Source organism: Ziziphus jujuba, chromosome 10 (genome assembly GCF_031755915.1).
Source record: "Ziziphus jujuba cultivar Dongzao chromosome 10, ASM3175591v1".
NCBI classification, from domain to species: Eukaryota; Viridiplantae; Streptophyta; class Magnoliopsida; order Rosales; family Rhamnaceae; genus Ziziphus; species Ziziphus jujuba.
Genome location: NC_083388.1, coordinates 26667747 through 26684990, shown reverse-complemented (window position 1 = coordinate 26684990; position 17244 = coordinate 26667747). Strand labels below are relative to the sequence as shown.

The following is a 17244-nucleotide window of genomic DNA, read 5'->3' as shown; positions in this document are numbered from 1 at the left end:
ATGTGATTTTCCTTTATGTGCAACTCGTTTGTATTTAAATTTTAATAGTGAATTGATTAGTTAAATTTTTTTCCTTAATTCTCTCAATTTAAGCTATCCCTTGGAGTTTATTCGGAAAAAAAAGGGAAAAAAGAAAAGTTGTCCCTTGGAGATGTGCATCGGCATATTATCTACTAACGGTGAAGAATGAACTAACCAACGTTGAAGATTGAATTAGGTGTTATCTCTAAAAGGACTGCAACGAGTAAGGATATTGTACTTACATTTTTCGTACCGGACATGTGCTTGACGTTCTTTACATCTTGTAGATTGTTGGCTAAGGGTAATAATACCCATTTCAAATTTATAAGTATTATGTCACTGATATTCTCTGTTGAAGTCGACATATTTCTTTAGAACATGACTTCAACTTCACCATAGAGAAACAAGTTCAATTAAATCCATTCTGCTGCAACTAGGGCACCAAAGGTATATCAACAAGGTTCTGATTATGTAATTCCTTAATCTACTTGTTTTTGCATGATAAATGTTCATTTTATGCTTGCATAGATATAAGATTTACCCAGTTATTCTGCATGCTGCCTTGATTTCTGATGTTTATTGTGTTGTTCATTGCTGATACAAGAATGGATAGTTCAATTAAGTTGGAAGGAGAGTAATTGCCAAGACAATTGATGGAACCGTCCTAATCATGCAGCTCAATCCAGAGCCTTACCAGAAAGAGTTGTGATTTGCAAAATCAAACATTTTAAAACCTCACCAGTAATCTCTACAAGAGCAGCAGCCATGCTTAAAGTGATGGAACCTATGAATATCTCTCAGAATTATTTCCCTACCCAAAAGCTGAGAAGTATACTTCGCAAAGTTATGACAGTCAGTACAAACTCGTAGATTCTTCATTATCGTAATTGGAGTTCGAAATCCAGTGCTAACGATTCCATAAGCAATTGCAAGCTTTTCACTGTGATGGCTAAGAACTAGTTCTCCTTGTTCTTCTTCTACATCCTGCATTACAAGTTTCACATCGGCTGAATAGCCAATTTCCTTCAATCTTCCAATCAGTTCATCCAAGTATGAATATATCTGCATTATTTGTGGATGGGTTCTATCCCCCATGACAAAGGTGTGGACTTGATTTTTCAGTTCAATCCAAGATTGGCCAGGAGGTTTGTTTATTCTTCTCTGTTGCATCAAGCTCCTTACTTTAGCTGCCTCATCCCATCTTTGTTCTGTAGAGCAAATGTTTGATAACAAAACATAAGATCCCGCATCAGATGGTTCAAGTTGAAGTAGCTTATCTGAAACCCACTTTCCCATCTCTATATTTTTGTGAAGCCAACAAGAAGATAGAAATGACTTCCAAACTGAACTCAAGTGAGAGATACCATTTTTATCAATGAATTCCTTTGTCTCATTCAAGCGACCAGCTCGACCATACAGATCAACCATACATGTTAAATGTTCAACTGAAGGATTGAAGCCATAAACTTCTTCCATTAAGCTGAAATATTTGCAGCCTTCTTCAAGCAGTCCTGCATGGTTGCATGCAGTCAAAACCATTAGAAAAGAAATTTTGTTTGGTTTAGTTCCCTCTTTTATCATGAGTTCAAAAAGTTGAACAGCCTCCTTCCCTTGCCCATTTAAAGCACAAGCAGAAATCATTGAAGTCCATAACACAACATTTGGGTTGGTGGTTTGTTTGAAAACCATCCGTGCATCATCCAGGCTTCCACATTTAGAATACATATCAGTTAAAGAGGAACCTAAGTGAACATCAATATTGTGTCCAATTTTCTGAATATATGCATGGACCTGTTGACTGATTTTCAGAATCCCAATGTTAGCACATGCAGAAGCAATGCTAGTGACGGTAAATTTGTCTACCCATACCCGTTCACTAATCATATAGATAAAAGTTTGTAAAGCATTTTCATACTCATGATTACAAACATACCCTGAAATCAAAGAACTCCATGATATAATTTCTGTCATTGCTTCATCATCAGGAAACTTCGACCTTCTTGTTCCAAAGTGAAACTGAGGTGTTTTTCTCAATATTAGCGATGCCTTGTGCATTTTTCCACATTTGCCATACATATCTATGAGTGAACTCCTAATAAATCCTTCATTGTGAATGCCTAACCTAAGAACAAAGCCATGAACTTGCCTTCCTAGTTCCAAAAGCAATAAAGAAGAAGCCAAAACCAAAGCCACAGAGAAAGTGACTTTATCGAATGCAGGTCCAACTTTCACCATCTCATATAGTAGCTCCAATGCAGTTCTTTCATAGCCATTTTGTATTAGCCCATCTATAATCGTATTCCAACTAGCAACATCTTTTAAGAGTAACTTTCTGAACAAATCAAGTGCTTTTTCCATATATCCAACACGCATATATGCACCAATCATTATATTCCATGTAACTGTGTCTTTATTTTCCATCGTTTCGAATAACTTTTCTGCATAATGGAAGTCACCGCATTTCATGTAGACATCAAGAACAGAGTTCTCCAACACGACATCTAAATAAATCCCGTTTACCAGTATCCAACTATGAATTCCCTTAGCCATCTTAAGCTCACCCACACTAGAACAACATCTCAAAACAGCAGATAATGTATATTGGTTCGGATAAACACCTTCTACTTGCATTTCCCTAAAGAGTTCCATCACCATTCTGAGATACCCAATTCGTGCCAAACCAGAAATAAGTATGGTCCAGGTGCGGACATCGCTGTCGGGTAATTCATCAAACACCTTGTATGCACAATCCAGGTTCTCAGACTTCACATAACAGTCCAGAATATAATTCCCCACGTTCAAACTTCGAAAAGTTCCATTCTTCAAGACTTGGGCATGAAGGGTTTGAGGAGGTGAGTTAAAAGGGGAGCCATTTACTGTCGAAGAGTGGTAGCAGAAGAAGTTGAAGCCATGGAAATCAAACCGTTTGGTGTTTGTGACATTAACAGTGGCTGCAGTAAGCTGAAGGAGAAAATGGGTATTCTTCAAAAGGGTAGCAGTGATGAAGCTTCTGGTGCTCAGACTACTCCATCTCATTTTACCTCCTCTATCTGTAACTACGAGTGAACTGGAATATCACGTTGCTAATGTTAAACAGGTCCCTTCTGAGTAACAATAAAAAGTCAACATTTTGAATATTAAAATATAGTGTTGAACTGATTTGACTTGCCACGGAGCCATTTTTCTGGTAATTTCGGACATATTATATATATATATATATATATTTGGGTGAATTTATGCGTCTCCCAATTTTTATTCAATAAATAATCCATCTAAACTTGTTGGTTTAACTTTGAAAACAGGGGATGATTGACCCCAAAAAAAAAACAACTTTGAAAGCAGGGGCTTTTATTGCAACACATTGAGGTATGAAATGAATAACAATTTAATGATAATTCATACCCATATAGTTCCCTTTCTATTGTATGACTAAAATTAGCCACATGACATTATGGTATTAAGTAAAAAATCCATCTTTTCAAGAGATGTTAAAATCTGTCTATCAATAAGGAGAGGGAGAGATACAGTATGCATTACTATTATTCAAAATAGAGATTATTTAGAGAGAGAGAGAGAGAGAGAGAGAGGTAGTCTATTGTAGTCCATTTATTTTTCTTCCTTTCTTTTGCCAAGTGTTGTTCTGCTTCAAATTCGTCATCCATGGCTACCGGTAAATGAAGTTCATAGTACTAGTAGCAGACGTGTATCCTCCATCAACAACAAGATTATGAGCAGTAACGAATCCAGATTCTTCATCACTAGCCAAGAACAATGCTGCTTGAGCCACATCCTCGGCAAATCCTCCTCTTCCTCTCAGCAAACTCCCTTTCTCACCTACAATCCTACCCACCTCTTCGGCTTTCATATCTTCTTTCCCAAGGTACTTCCTGTACGCATCCACGAGCATCTCCGAAGGAACCCCATGTGGAGAAATGCAGTTCACTCGTATCCCATACATTCCCAGCTCGCAAGCAGCGCTTCTCATCAACCCATTAATGGCTTCCTTCGACAACGAGTACGCGTGTGAACCAAGCCCACCCATGATCGCAGCCGAGCTCGATGTGCAGATTATGCTTCCGGATTTTCTCCCTCCTTCGATCATGGCTTTCGCGGCGTATTTGATTCCGTGCAGAACGCCGTGGACGTTGACTGAGATCAGGTGCTTTACCTGTTCCATGTCCATGGTTGTTATGCTCCCTCCGGGACCTGAAATCCCGGCGTTGTTGAACATGATGTCTAGCTGGCCTTTCCAACGGATTGCGAGCTCGATGGCCGATTCCACGTCGGTTTCCTTCGACACGTCGCAGTGTATGTAGCGGCCGCTGATGGTGTCCGCGAGTTCGGCTCCGATGTCGTCTAGTAAGTCGGCGATGACGACGTGGGCGCCATTTTTGGCGAATGCTTTGGCTGTTGCGGCGCCGATTCCTCTTGATCCGCCGGTTATGACTGCGACTTTGCCGGCCAATCTGGCAAAGTAAAGCAGAGATCAGGTATAATTTGCTTATGCATTCCATGTGAATGAAAAATTTTGCTTCGATAGAACTTCGCTTGAAAAGTGACGACTAATTTCGGGAACCCAATTACGATTTCTAGAATTGTACGGTAAACTTGTGACCTTTTTCTTTTTACATTTTCTTTTTCTTTTAGTAAAAGTTTAGCTAGAAAAATGCTGCTTTCTAAAGATTTTCTGATAGGTTTTTATCATCATCATCATCCTCATCATCATTATTATTATTATTTTTGATTTGGCCTTTTGTTTTTAGTTCAATCATACCAAATTCTGGAAAAAGATGACAACTTTGCAAAACATTGACTAAATTAATGATCTATTTATGAGATTAGTTATTGATGGAAGATACCTCTTAGCAGAGAACCCCTGAAGCTGTGCTCCGTCATGCAAATGAGTAGGTGCTGGCTCCATTAGATGTTCCTGACCAGTATTCATTAGCGTTGAAAGTAGGCATTATATATTACTGCAGTAGATAAAATGCCATAACGTTTTTGTTAAGATTGGGGTAAAATGTTGAAAGATGAAGGGTGCTCTTTAGAAAGGTTGGTAATCTAATCTTCACACTCTTCTCATTGCTTACAACTACTTCTAAACCATAACCTGATGGGCCAATCCCAGACAAAATGACTTCTGTTATGTCGTCTGTTTTCTTTTCATTTTCAGTCTTGGTTTATCATTGAGACACACGTGTAAGCCCTAGTCTTTTGAAGGTTTGATTGTGGGCTAATTTCAATCTGTTTCAACTTATTGTGCTTATTCATACAAACTACAAAATGTTTTAGACCCAATAAATTAATTGATGTAACTTGAACAAAGCTACTTTAGCACTAGATCAATAGTGTTCTTTCACTCCTTTAAGATATATGCGAAAATAAAAGAAAAAATAAAAATTGCTTAATCTATATATCTCTCTCTATATATTGATTACTTGGGGACAATTTATTTATTCTTCCTTCCTGGAAGATACCAGGACAAAGTGGCCAGCTTTTAATGCTTTGACTTGTGAGTTTTGTCTTTGGACATGGCGTATGGTTCTATTTTCTTAGAATTCTAATATCCATGGTCTCTCTCCTCATACTAAACGCATATGGCCAACTAAGAAAGCCTCTGCCTTTCCATGCTTTTGCTTCTGTTTTTGAGAGTGGGATTTGAAGGGTCTGATCAAAATGACTTCCTCTTCTTCTTCATCTGCTATACACCATCAAGACAAGTATGATCTTTTTCCTGGTTACAGAGGAGTGGATACCAGTGAGAATATTATCAGCCATCTCCATGCTGCTTTACTTTGCTAGAAAATCCGTACGTTCATGGATCACAGACTTGAGAGAGTAGAAGAAATTTCACTTGCACTGCATAGAGCAATTCAGGTGTCAAAGGTTTCAGTGATCATTTTCTCGGAAAATTATGCTTCTTCCACATCGTGCTTGAATGAATTCGTCCAAACAATAAAATGCAAACGAAGAAATGGGCAGTTTGTTATACCAGTTTTCTACTGCATAGACCCATCTTATGTACGCAAACAACAAGGGACTTATGCAGTTGCATTTGCTATGCTTGAACAACATTTCAGAGACAGGATCCACAAGGTTCAGGAGTGGAGAGCTGCTTTGACGGAAGCAACCAATCTTTCTGGTTTTGATTCATGGGTCATCAGGTAACTTTAAATTTTCTTTCTATTTAATTGGTTAATGAAGAAAATTTCATTGGCTGCTTATAATATTCTTCTTGACTTTCTTTTCTTGTTTTGTTTCACAATTGAGAAAATCTCATTGCTCTTAATCAAGCAGGTCCTGTTCTTCTGAGTACTGTTTTTACTTACCATCATGCTAGGCCTGAGTCCAAGTTGGTTGAGGCAATTGTGGAAGACGTTTTGAGGAAGTTGAATCATATATCAACTAGTGATTTAAAAGGTTTAGTTGACGGATTGAGAAAATTGAGTCGTTACTATGCATTGGTTTACTTATTGTTTGCATGGTAGGTATTTGGGGCATGGGTGGTATTGGTAAGGCCACCCTTGCCAGGGTTATATAAAATGAACTCTATTCTCAATTCGAAGGTGGTTACTTTCTTGCAAATATAAGGGAAGAATCAGAAAGACATGGATTAAATCATTTAGGAAACAAACTTGTTTTGGGATTGTTGGAGGAAGCATATCTATATATGGGCAGTCCATTTGATGGGTCAAAGTTTGTTAAGAATCAGCTCTGCTGCACAAAAGGTCATTATTGCTCTTGATGATGTCAATACTGCATTCCAGTTAGAGTAGTTAGCTGGAAAGCATGATCAATTTGGTCCCAGAAGTAGAATTATTGTAACAACTAGAGATATGCAAGTGCTTAGGAAGGGAGCTTGTGAAGTTTATGAGGTCGAGCAGTTAAATTACAATGAAGATCTTGCACTCTTTCATTCTAATTCTCTGGGAAATAACTCTCCTACAACTGTTTATATAGGGATGTCAAAACAGATGGTGGCTTATGTAAATGGTCTTCCATTAGCTATAAAAGTTTTCAATTCTTTTCTTTATTCCAAGAGCAAAGAAGAATGGAAAAGTGCATTAAATAAACTTCCAATGGTCCCCATCATGGAAATTCAAAATGTATTGAACTTAAGTTACAAGGGACTAGATGATAGAGAGAAGGATATATTTCTTGATATTGCGTGTTTTTTTAAAGGGGATAAAAGATTACGTGGAAAGAATGCTGAATGCGTGCCGTTTGTTTGCAGATATAGGAATAAGAGTTCTTGTTGATAAGTCTCTTATAATTATTCTAGATAATGAGATATGCATGCGCATCTTGCTAAAAGAGATGGGTCAGGAAATTATTCGTCAAGAATCTGTTAATGAGCCTGGAAATGGCAGTAGGTTGTGTATTGCTGTAGATGTTGATTTGCTTTCAATTTGTCTAAGATTTGCATGAACTTCCTAAAAAGATTTTCCTTGTATCAAACTTCTTTTGAACTTGATATATATGTTCCATTTTATGCATATGTAGTTTTTACTAAATTTTTTAATTACACACTTTTTGTATTTTTTCTTCGTGGTCAGGAAACTGTGCCAGTTAAAGGAATATTTCTAGACATGTTGAAGCTTGACATAGAGCTGTATTTGAGTCCTGGAGCCTTCTTAGAGATGTATAATTTAAGTTGCTAAAAATTTACAATTCCTACTTCGTGGACAAGAGCAAGATATACTTTCCCCAAGGACTTCAGTTTCTTCCAGATGCCTTAAGATATTTCCGTTGGGATGGATATCGATTCAAACTTTTGCCCTCTAATTTTCTTCCGAGGAATCTTGTTGAATGTCATATGCGTAATAGTCAGGTTAAGCAACTTTGGAGTGGAGTCCAGGTATGCTTTAGTTTTGTTATATCAAGTACATTCTGTCAAGTAAATGCTTATATGTTTTTGTCATTTCTTTTCTGTCATAGAGTCTTCATAACTTAAAAAAAGATCAATCTTAGCTACTTCAAGAACCTGACTCAAGTCCCATCTTTCTTGGGCTCCGAATCTGGAGAGTATAGTTCTAGAACACTGCATAAGTTTATTTTGAGTTCCTTCATGTTTTCAAAATCTCAATAAACTTGCTTTTCTGAACATGAGAGGTTGTGGCAAGCTTTAAAAACTTCCAGAGATTTCAGGGAATATTAAATACTTAGATTTATGTGAAACTGCGGTAGAAAAGTTTCCTTCATCAATTTAGTCTCTTAACGAACTGGCAAATTGATGCTTGACAAATGTATGTGTCCTGCAAATCTCCCAACCAGTACTTATAATCTGAAGTCCCTGAAAGGGCTTTCTCTATATGAATGCACATCCCTTGATAAGTTTCCAGACCTTCCAAGGAGCATAATATGGTTAAATTTGAGTGGGACAGCAATAGAAACAGTGTCCTTATCAATTGTCTCTCTTGTTTCCGTACATTTGACATGAGTTGTTGCAAAAGTGTAGAAAATCTCTCAACCAGCATTTGTCAATTGAAATCTCTTGAGCATCTTTATCTCTCTGGTTGCTCAAAATTTCACAACTTCCCAGAAATCTTAAAGCCTATGGAGAGGCTAAGTTTCTTGGTTTACATGGAACAGCTATTAAAATAATACCTTCCTCCATCGAAGATCTAATTAGTCTGAATTATTTAAATTTGAGTAGGTGCAAAAACGTTGAGTTTATCCCAAATAAAAGCTATAATACGCATGGTCTTCACCTTGATCTTTCTGACTGTCCAAAATTTAAAAGTTTCCTCCTGTTTACGGAATGTGCTTTTTGGAAGAACTCAATTTCAGTGAATGTGATAGACTACAACTTCCTGATTGCATTAGCTGCTTATATGCATTGTGAGTTCTAAAACTAAGTGGAAGCAATATGGAGAGCTGATCTACAAGTATCAAGCATCTTTCTCACCTATCTCACCTAGACTTAACCGAATGCAAGAAACCTTAAATCTTTTACCAGAGCGTCCACCATTTCTAGAACTGCTAGAAGCTGATGATTGCATATCACTGGAGACTGTCTCAAGTTCAAGGACTGAACTCACACAAGGTTGGTCTCGATATAATCTTCCTAGGGAGGAATTTAAATACTGTAATTGCCTCAAATTGGATCAGACTGCAAGAACCAACGTAATGGCCGACGCACAGCTAAGAATTCTGCATTTATGTGTATGTTAATCTCTTATTCTCTCCCATTAAAAATTTGAGTAGATGAATTTCTCTGCCCAATATCTAACTGGTAATTTTTTCTTGGTGCAGATATATGGTTTTTATGCAAGGGCTTCTATCAGTATTTGTCATTCAGGAAATCAAATTCCAGAGTGGTTCAACTATCAAGCTGTGGGTTCTTTAATAAAGATAAAGCTTCCTAGGGGTTGGTATAATAGTAGCTTCTTGGGTTTTGCTGTGTCTGCTTTTGTCGGCTTTTTGGTGGACTTTCATTTCTTCTGTAACTTGGAATTTCAATGTGAATCTCATTTTAAAACCAGCGATGGTGAAAGCTATAAATGTGTCTGCACTCTGACCTCACATTGGACTATTCAAACCACATATTTCAGTGTTATGATTGCGATTTCGGTCTTAATCTTGTAAAAGAAAGAGATGATGCATGTTGGCCCACCTCTTTTTTCTACGACGTTTCTGAGTTTGAGTTTGAGTCGTATCCTACAAATTATGGTGACCATTTGGATGTGAAGAAATGTAGGATCCAACTGCTATATGCCCAAGATGGAGAAAAAATAACCAGATGTGGAATGCTACCAAAAGTATGAAACCAGGGGAATTACTGAAACTGATCGCTCTTATGAGGAAGAAGAAGATGATGAAAAAGAATGGAGCCAAAAGCATAGATATTAACAGAACATGGGTTCTTTTTCTGATCTCCCTGATTGTATGACCTGAAATAGCAGTCTGTTGTAAACAGATTGAGCTTGTGTACTACTAATCCAAATAAGGATATTATTGACTGGCTTCGCTACAAATTGAAATGTAGATACTGAGAGTGAAAAAAAAAAAAAAAAAGTTTATGAAAGGTATAGATATAACTGAGTCTAATATTTCATTAGACTAACATTTTTTTTAACATGCTAGTAGGATACAATTATGCCAGTTGGATGCAGGTCTTCCACATTGAGCGAACAAAGCAAATATGTATATGAGAAAAATACCTCGTAGAAACCTCACAATTTTCTTTCCCTCATTGAAAACTTATATATGTAATAATATATTTTGTCATTTATTTTATTTTTGGTGAATAAAAATATAATTTAGTACGCGTATTCAAGTATTCACAAGAAAAAGTATATATATATATATATATACACACACACTATTAATCTTATTTAAATATGTAATTCCTTCCTGCAAAATGCCGGGAAACTATGGGCAACAGAAAACTGCTTCTCTCTCAAAAGTCACAACTTTGACTTTTGTTTTGTCGAAGGGAGCTGCTCCATTTTCTTATCGACTTGATCTTCGCCATCTCTGCATTTCCATGTTTTTGACTTTATGTGGGAGTGTGGTTTGAAGGATCTGCTCAAAATGGCTTCATCTTCATCCTCATCTTCTTCTTCTAGTTCATCTGCTATGGTCATTCAAGACAGGTACGATGTGTTTCTTAGTTTCAGAGGTTATGACACACGCACTAATTTTGTCAGCCATCTCCACGATGCTTTACTTCGAAACCAAATCCAGACCTACATGGATCACAGACTTCCTAGAGGAGAAGATATTTCACCTGCACTTTGCAGAGCAATCCAGGAGTCTAAGATTTCCCTGATTGTTTTCTCGGAAAACTTTGCCTTTTCAACATGGTGCTTGGATGAGCTCGTCCACATACTCCAATGCAAAACAAGAAATGGGCAGCTTGTTATACCTGTTTTCTATCAAGTTGACCCATCACATGTGCGGAAGCAAGAAGGGATTTATGCAGCGGCTTTTGCTAAGCATGAAGAACGGTTCAGGGACAGGATGAGCAAGGTTCAACACTGGAGGTTTGTTTTGACTGAAGCAGCCAATCTCTCTGGTTGGGATTCACAGGTCATCAGGTAAATTTTGTGCTTAATTGATTGATTGACTTTGTTTGATTGATTAAACTTTAATTGAGTTCTTTTATTTTTATTTTTTTTATTATATTATAATTCTTTTCGTGGTTTACAATTTGAGAGAAATCTCATTGTTCTATATTGAGCCAGATCTGTTCTTCTTAATAAATTAATTTTTTTATTTTTATTTTTTTTTCCTTTATATGCTAGGCCTGACTCCAAGTTGGTTGATGCAATTGTGAAAGACATTTTGAGGAAATTGAATCATATATCATCAAGTGATCTGAGGGGTCTGGTTGGAATTGGAAAAAGGATTGAGAAAATCGAATCATTATTGTGCATTGACTCACTAGATGTTTGCATGGTAGGTGTTTGGGGTATGGGTGGTATTGGTAAAACCACCCTTGCTGGTGTTGTGTTTAACAGGCTCTATTCTCAATTTGAAGGTGGTTATTTTCTTGCAAATATAAGGGAAGAATCTGACAGACATGGATTAAATCATTTAGGGAATAAACTTCTTTCCGGATTATTAGAGGAAGCCTATCTTGATAGGGGCACTCCATTTGTGGTTTCAAATTTTGTTAAGAATCAACTCTGCCGTAAAAGGGTCCTAGTTGTTCTTGATGATGTGAATAATTCAAGCCAATTAGAATATTTAGCTGGAGACCATGATCAATTAGGTCCTGGAAGCAGAATCATCGTAACAACTAGAGATAAACAAGTGCTTAGTGATAGAGTTCAAGCAATTTATGAGGTTGAGAAATTAGATTGTGACGAAGCTCTTGAGCTCTTCCATTTTAAGGCTCAGAGAAACAACTCTCTGGCAACTAACTATATAGAGATGTCAAATCAGGTGGTAGCTTATGCAAATGGTGTCCCATTGGCTCTTAAAGTTTTGGGTTCTTTCCTTTGTTCCAAGAGCAAAGAAGAATGGGAAAGTGAATTATGTAAACTGAAAGTAGTTCCTAACATGGAAATTCAGAATGTTTTGAGACTTAGCTATGAGGGACTGGATGATAGAGAGAAGGAGATATTTCTTGATATTGCTTGTTTCTTTAAAGGGGATGATAGAGATGATGTGCAAAGCATACTAAATGCTTGCGGTTTCTTTGCAGATATTGGAATACGAGTTCTCATTGATAAATCTCTTATAACTATCATGGATAATAAACTATGGATGCATGACTTGTTGCAAGAGATGGGGAAGGAGATTATCCGTCAACAATCCATAAAAGATCCCGGAAATCGCAGTAGGTTGTGGAATGATGATGTCTATCACTTATTGGAAAATAATACGGTAAGAGCCAAATGCATTAACTTTTTTTATTTTTTTATTTTTAAATTGCATGAACTTTTTATAATCTCCAACCATGTAAATACATATATAGTTTTTACTAGATCTTGTATATCATGAAGTTTTCTATTTTGTTTGTCATTGTCAGGGAAGTGCAACAGTTGAAGGCATATCCCTAGACATGTCTAAGCTCGACAAAGATGTATATGCGAGTCCTGCCACCTTCTTAAAGATGAAAAATTTAAGATTGCTCAAAATTTATAGTTCCTTCTCGATGGACAAACACAAAATACACTTTCCTCAAGGACTTCAGTTTCTTCCTGATGCACTAAGATATCTCCATTGGGATGGATATCCCTTGAAAGGTTTTCCATCAAATTTTGTTGCAATGAATCTTGTTGAACTTCGTATGCACAAAAGTCGGGCTAAAAAACTTTGGAGTGGAGTCCTGGTATGCTTTAATTTTAATTTTATTTTGGTTTTGGTACAATGTAGGTAAAGTAAATGCTAAGATGTTTTGTCATTTCATTTTGTAACAGAATCTTGATAACATGAAAAAGATTGATCTTAGTTACTCCAAGCATCTTACTGAAATCCCAGATCTCTCTCGGGCTCCAAATCTTGAGAGTTTAAATCTGGACCACTGTAAAAGTTTGGTCCGAGTTCCTTCTTGTTTTCAAAATCTTGACAAACTGGTTTTCCTGCGCATGAGAAGTTGTCGAAATCTTAAAACTCTTCCAGAGGTACCAGGGAATATGAAGTACATTGATTTCTGTAAGACTGCTGCAAAAAAACTTCCCTCATCAATTTGGTCTCTCAACCAACTTGAGACATTGATGCTTGACGACTGCAAGTATCTTAATTATCTCCCAACCAATGCTTGTAAACTAAAGTCCCTGAAAAGGCTTTCTCTAGTTTGTTGCCCATCTCTTCAAAAGTTCCAAGACCTTCCAAGAAATATAACATGGTTAGATTTGAGCCATACAGCGATAGAAATGGTTCCTTCATCAATTGAGTGTCTCTCTCATCTTTTTATATTGGACATGAGATCTTGTGAAAGGCTTGAGGGTCTCCCAACCACTATTTGTAAGTTGAAATCTCTTAACCGTCTATACCTTTCTCATTGCTCAAAATTCAAAAACTTCCCAGAAATCTTGGAGCCCATGGAGCAGTTACGGTATCTTGATTTAAGTAGAACAGCTATTGAAGAAATACCCTCCTCCATTGAAAATCTAATTAGACTTGGGGAATTAAGGTTGGATAGGTGTCTAAACCTTGAGGTTGTTCCGAACAACATCTACAATATACAACATCTTCAACTTGGACTTTCTGGCTGTTCAAAATTTAATAAGTTTCCTCCCCTTTCTGGAACATGTTCTTTGGATGAACTAGATTTTAGTGGCTGCAATAGATTACAAGTTCCTGATGGTCTTGGCTGCTTATCCTCATTACGAATTTTAAATCTTAGTGGAAGTAAAATTGAGAGCTTGCCTACAAGCATCAAGTATCTTTCTCAGCTGTCTCACCTTGACTTGAGCAAATGTGAGAACCTAAAATCTTTGCCAGGGCTTCCACCATTTCTACAACTTCTAGAAGCACATGACTGCACATCATTGGAGACTGTATCAATTTCAAGAACTGAACTCGTACATGGTTTGCATCAATACTATCTTCATATCGTTGAACTTAAATACTGTAATTGTCCAAAATTGGATCATAACTCAAGAACCAACATAATGGTTGATGCACAGCTTAGAATTTTGCGTATGGCAACCATGTCATCATCGATTCTTGGCAGGGTATATATGTTCCTATCTCTTCTTTTCTTGCTTGTTAAACCAAATGATTATGTGTCCCTGCCATCTAACAAATAATGATTTTTGGTGCAGCTGTTTAACCGTAATAATTATCAAGAAGCCTTAATCTGTATATGTTATCCGGGAAATCAAATTCCTGAGTGGTTCAGCTATCAAAGTATGGGATCTTCAATAGATATAAAGCTTCCTACAGGTTGGTATAATTCAAACTTTTTGGGTTTTGCTCTGTGTGCTGTTGTGCGTGCGAAAGTGGAGTATTATAGTGGCAGAGGCTTGGAATTTCAATGTGATTCTAATTTTAAAACCAACAATGGTGAAAGCCGTCAGTGGAAATGCACTTTGAGGAAATCGGGCTGGATTGTGAAGACAGAAAGCAATGAACTGAAATTGGATGATTCAGATCACATATTTCAGTGGTATAGTTGTAGCTTTGATCTTGATGTAGTAAAAGAAAAAATTAAAGGAAATTGGTCCACTTCTTTTTACAATCATGTCACTGAGGCCAAATTTGAGTTCTATCCTACACACTATGATGAACCCGTTGACTATTTGGGTGTGATGAAGTGTGGCATCCGCCCGCTGTATGCCCAAGTTGCAGAAAGACATCAGCAGGAGTCTGAACCCAGGAAAGTACTGAAACGGTTAGCTTTGACAAGGAAGAAGAAGAAGAGAAAACACGTCCTAAGAGAATTAGAGAAGAAATAATAATTATGATTTTAATCCTATGGCTGCTCTTTTTGATTTTCATGCGAAGCTGAAAATGAATGTAAAGAAAAGTCATAGACAAAAGCAGGTAATGGATTCTCTGGATGGATCTCAATGTTTACGATAGAATTGAATGCCCTGTTTTAAATAGGTTGAGAAGGTGTACCATCAATGAAAGATTGCATGTATTTTGAAATAAAAACACTATTCCTTCACTGTGTTTTTTCTACCTACTCATCTGCATTTTGCTATTAACCATTCAGAGAATTGAACTGGTCGAATGCTTATTCATGGATAATATTTGATGAGTCTTAACAGCCTTCCCAAATATGTATATATGTATAAACTAAGATTATGATTCTGACACATCAAGAAGTGCATGGTACATCTTCTTCAAGTCTCTTCCCAATACACTTAGTAATGACATAGATATCTCCTTTAGTAATGACTGACAATACCCTTCAAAAGATTTTCCATCAAACTCTAATCCAAAGAATCTTGATGAACTTTGAAATGGCTAACAGCAAACTCAAAAGAAACTAAAACTATAGGAATATGATAACTCCATATAAGCTCTATGAAATAGTCCTTTGTTTGTAAGGTATGGAGTAGTCACTAAAGCATATATTAGACAGTACATACGGTCTAGCTTATCCTGTGGAGTTCCACAGAACTGATAAAAAAATGTGATCAGAATGGCATGGGAAACTATCACTGATACATAAATGAAAAAGAAAATGATCCCAGAACTTTCAGCTAAGTAAGAGGCACATATGTTTACATAGAAAAGGAAAGTGATCAGAACTTTCATATATTTATAAAACAAAAGAAAGAAAAGCTTCACTTTAGAAAAGAATGAGGCCCCGGCCTAAAAATAAAGCAACGAAAACATCTGTATTGCCATACGGCCCACAAAGACAATATCAATTGTTTAGCGACAGATTATTTTTTTGTTTACTGGGATTTGGATTTGAAGAACGCTCAAGTCCACAGAATCGTGTTCCTTTCACATTTTTTTTTTTTTTTTTCCAAATTCCTCAATTGAATGTATACTTTCAATGTTATATATTTCTTTTTGTGGTGAGCATAATAAAAGGGTACTCTACTTCTACCCTTGAAGGAACAATGGAGTAGCTAAGCAAGGCCGAGCACTTTTTACTTTAACTTGAACTGCAAGGTTCTTAGAAAGGAGTGTCTCTCATTCTCAACGTACATAATCACAGTTGACATGTCTTAATAACATATAGCCTTTGAGAGGATGAATATGGCTTCCTCTTCTTCTTCTTATGCTGCTATGATCCATCCCCAAGAGAAGAAGTACCGTGTTTTTGTTAGTTACAGGGGAGTGGACACCCATGATAGCTTTACCAGCCATCTATATATTGCTTTACGTCGGAAGAATATCCATACTTTCATAGATGACAGAGTCGCAAGAGGTGATGAAATTTCTCCAGCTCTTCTGAAAGCAATCAAGGAATCAAAGCTTTCAGTAATCATTTTTTTCGAAAAATTGTGCTTCTTTCACTTGGTGGTTGGAAGAACTTGCTCACATACTTGAATGCAAGGAAAAACTTGGGCAGATTGTGATGCCTGTTTTTTACAGAGTAGATCCCTCACGTGTACGGAAACAGAAGGGAAATTATGCAGCTACATTTACTAAGCTCAAGGAACGTTTCTAGAACAGGATGGATAAGGTGCATCAATGGAGAGCTTCTTTGACAAAAGCATCTAATCTATCTGGGTGGAATTCACTGGTAACTGGGTATGTAAAAATCCAACTTATATTTTCTATTTATTTTACCTTTGACTAGTTCTTACAAGAAAACTATGATAACTAACTAGCTAGAAGCTTGTGGTCTGTTAGTTTTTTCCTATTTACTGCCATATGTGATGTGCAGTACAGAACTATATATTGCTCTCTTGCATGTATAACCTGACATTTTCTCTAAGTATCTGAAGTATAAAGGTCTTTTATGCTAGATCTGAGTCCAAGTTAGTTGAGGCGACTGTTGAACATTTTGAAGAAACTGAATTATACATCATCGAGAATAACTGATGTAAAGGGCTTGGTTCCAAATTGAAGAACGTGTTGAGAAAATTAATTGAGTCCTTATTATGCATTGGCTCACCTGATGCTCGCCTTATATGTATCTGGGGCACAGGTGGTATATGTAAGACCACCCTTGCAGGTGTTGTATTTAATAGGTTCTCTTATCAATTTGAAAGCTATTACTTTCTCGCAAATATTAGGGAAGAATCAAAAAAACATGGAGTACATCATTTGAGGGATAAATTTATTTCTGAACTGTTAGGGGAAGAGAAAATAAATATGGGCCTCCCATTTGTTGAATATAGATTGCACCAAAAA

General features: G+C 36.8%; 6 protein-coding genes across 10 annotated transcripts; 4 read left to right on the top strand and 2 right to left on the bottom strand.

Moving 5' to 3' along the window:
• Positions 1-671: 671 nt before the first annotated feature.
• LOC107412507 (pentatricopeptide repeat-containing protein At4g21065-like) lies at positions 672-3289 on the bottom strand. The gene has a single exon (XM_016020283.4). It carries the CDS (start codon positions 3055-3057, stop codon positions 757-759), a length of 2301 nt encoding a protein of 766 aa, XP_015875769.3. The 5' UTR covers positions 3058-3289; the 3' UTR covers positions 672-756.
• Positions 3290-3390: 101 nt separating this feature from the next.
• Positions 3391-5022, bottom strand: LOC107412512 (short-chain dehydrogenase reductase ATA1). The gene is made up of 2 exons (XM_016020287.4): positions 4881-5022; positions 3391-4487 (listed from the first exon to the last, which is right to left on the bottom strand). The coding sequence occupies exons 1-2, from the start codon at positions 4964-4966 to the stop codon at positions 3686-3688; spliced, it is 888 nt and encodes a 295-aa protein (XP_015875773.1). The 5' UTR covers positions 4967-5022; the 3' UTR covers positions 3391-3685.
• On the top strand, positions 4372-15134 carry LOC107412476 (disease resistance-like protein DSC1). 5 transcript variants are annotated; one of them, XM_048467931.2, is made up of 8 exons: positions 6045-6185; positions 7578-7879; positions 8848-9186; positions 9277-11063; positions 11271-12357; positions 12503-12805; positions 12894-14153; positions 14244-15134. In XM_048467931.2, exons 4-8 carry the CDS (start codon positions 10525-10527, stop codon positions 14874-14876), a joined length of 3822 nt encoding a protein of 1273 aa, XP_048323888.2. In that variant the 5' UTR covers positions 6045-6185; positions 7578-7879; positions 8848-9186; positions 9277-10524; the 3' UTR covers positions 14877-15134. The 5 variants fall into 5 exon arrangements, with proteins under 5 accessions (XP_048323890.2, XP_048323888.2, XP_048323887.2 ...); XM_048467930.2 differs by having other exon boundaries at positions 8678-9186; XM_048467933.2 differs by lacking the exon at positions 6045-6185 and adding an exon at positions 4372-4511 and having other exon boundaries at positions 7578-9186.
• LOC132799729 (disease resistance protein RPS6-like) lies at positions 5839-6797 on the top strand. Its single transcript, XM_060812188.1, has 3 exons — positions 5839-6185; positions 6362-6505; positions 6734-6797. Exons 1-3 carry the CDS (start codon positions 5839-5841, stop codon positions 6795-6797), a joined length of 555 nt encoding a protein of 184 aa, XP_060668171.1.
• On the top strand, positions 6858-9788 carry LOC132799728 (disease resistance protein RPP2B-like). Its single transcript, XM_060812187.1, has 7 exons — positions 6858-7191; positions 7304-7407; positions 7578-7663; positions 7762-7879; positions 8848-9186; positions 9277-9447; positions 9576-9788. The coding sequence occupies exons 1-7, from the start codon at positions 6858-6860 to the stop codon at positions 9786-9788; spliced, it is 1365 nt and encodes a 454-aa protein (XP_060668170.1).
• A 1006-nt stretch (positions 15135-16140) lies between the features above and the next one.
• On the top strand, positions 16141-16555 carry LOC132799727 (disease resistance protein RPV1-like). Its single transcript, XM_060812186.1, has 2 exons — positions 16141-16365; positions 16457-16555. Exons 1-2 carry the CDS (start codon positions 16141-16143, stop codon positions 16553-16555), a joined length of 324 nt encoding a protein of 107 aa, XP_060668169.1.
• The last annotated feature ends 689 nt before the right edge of the window (positions 16556-17244 follow it).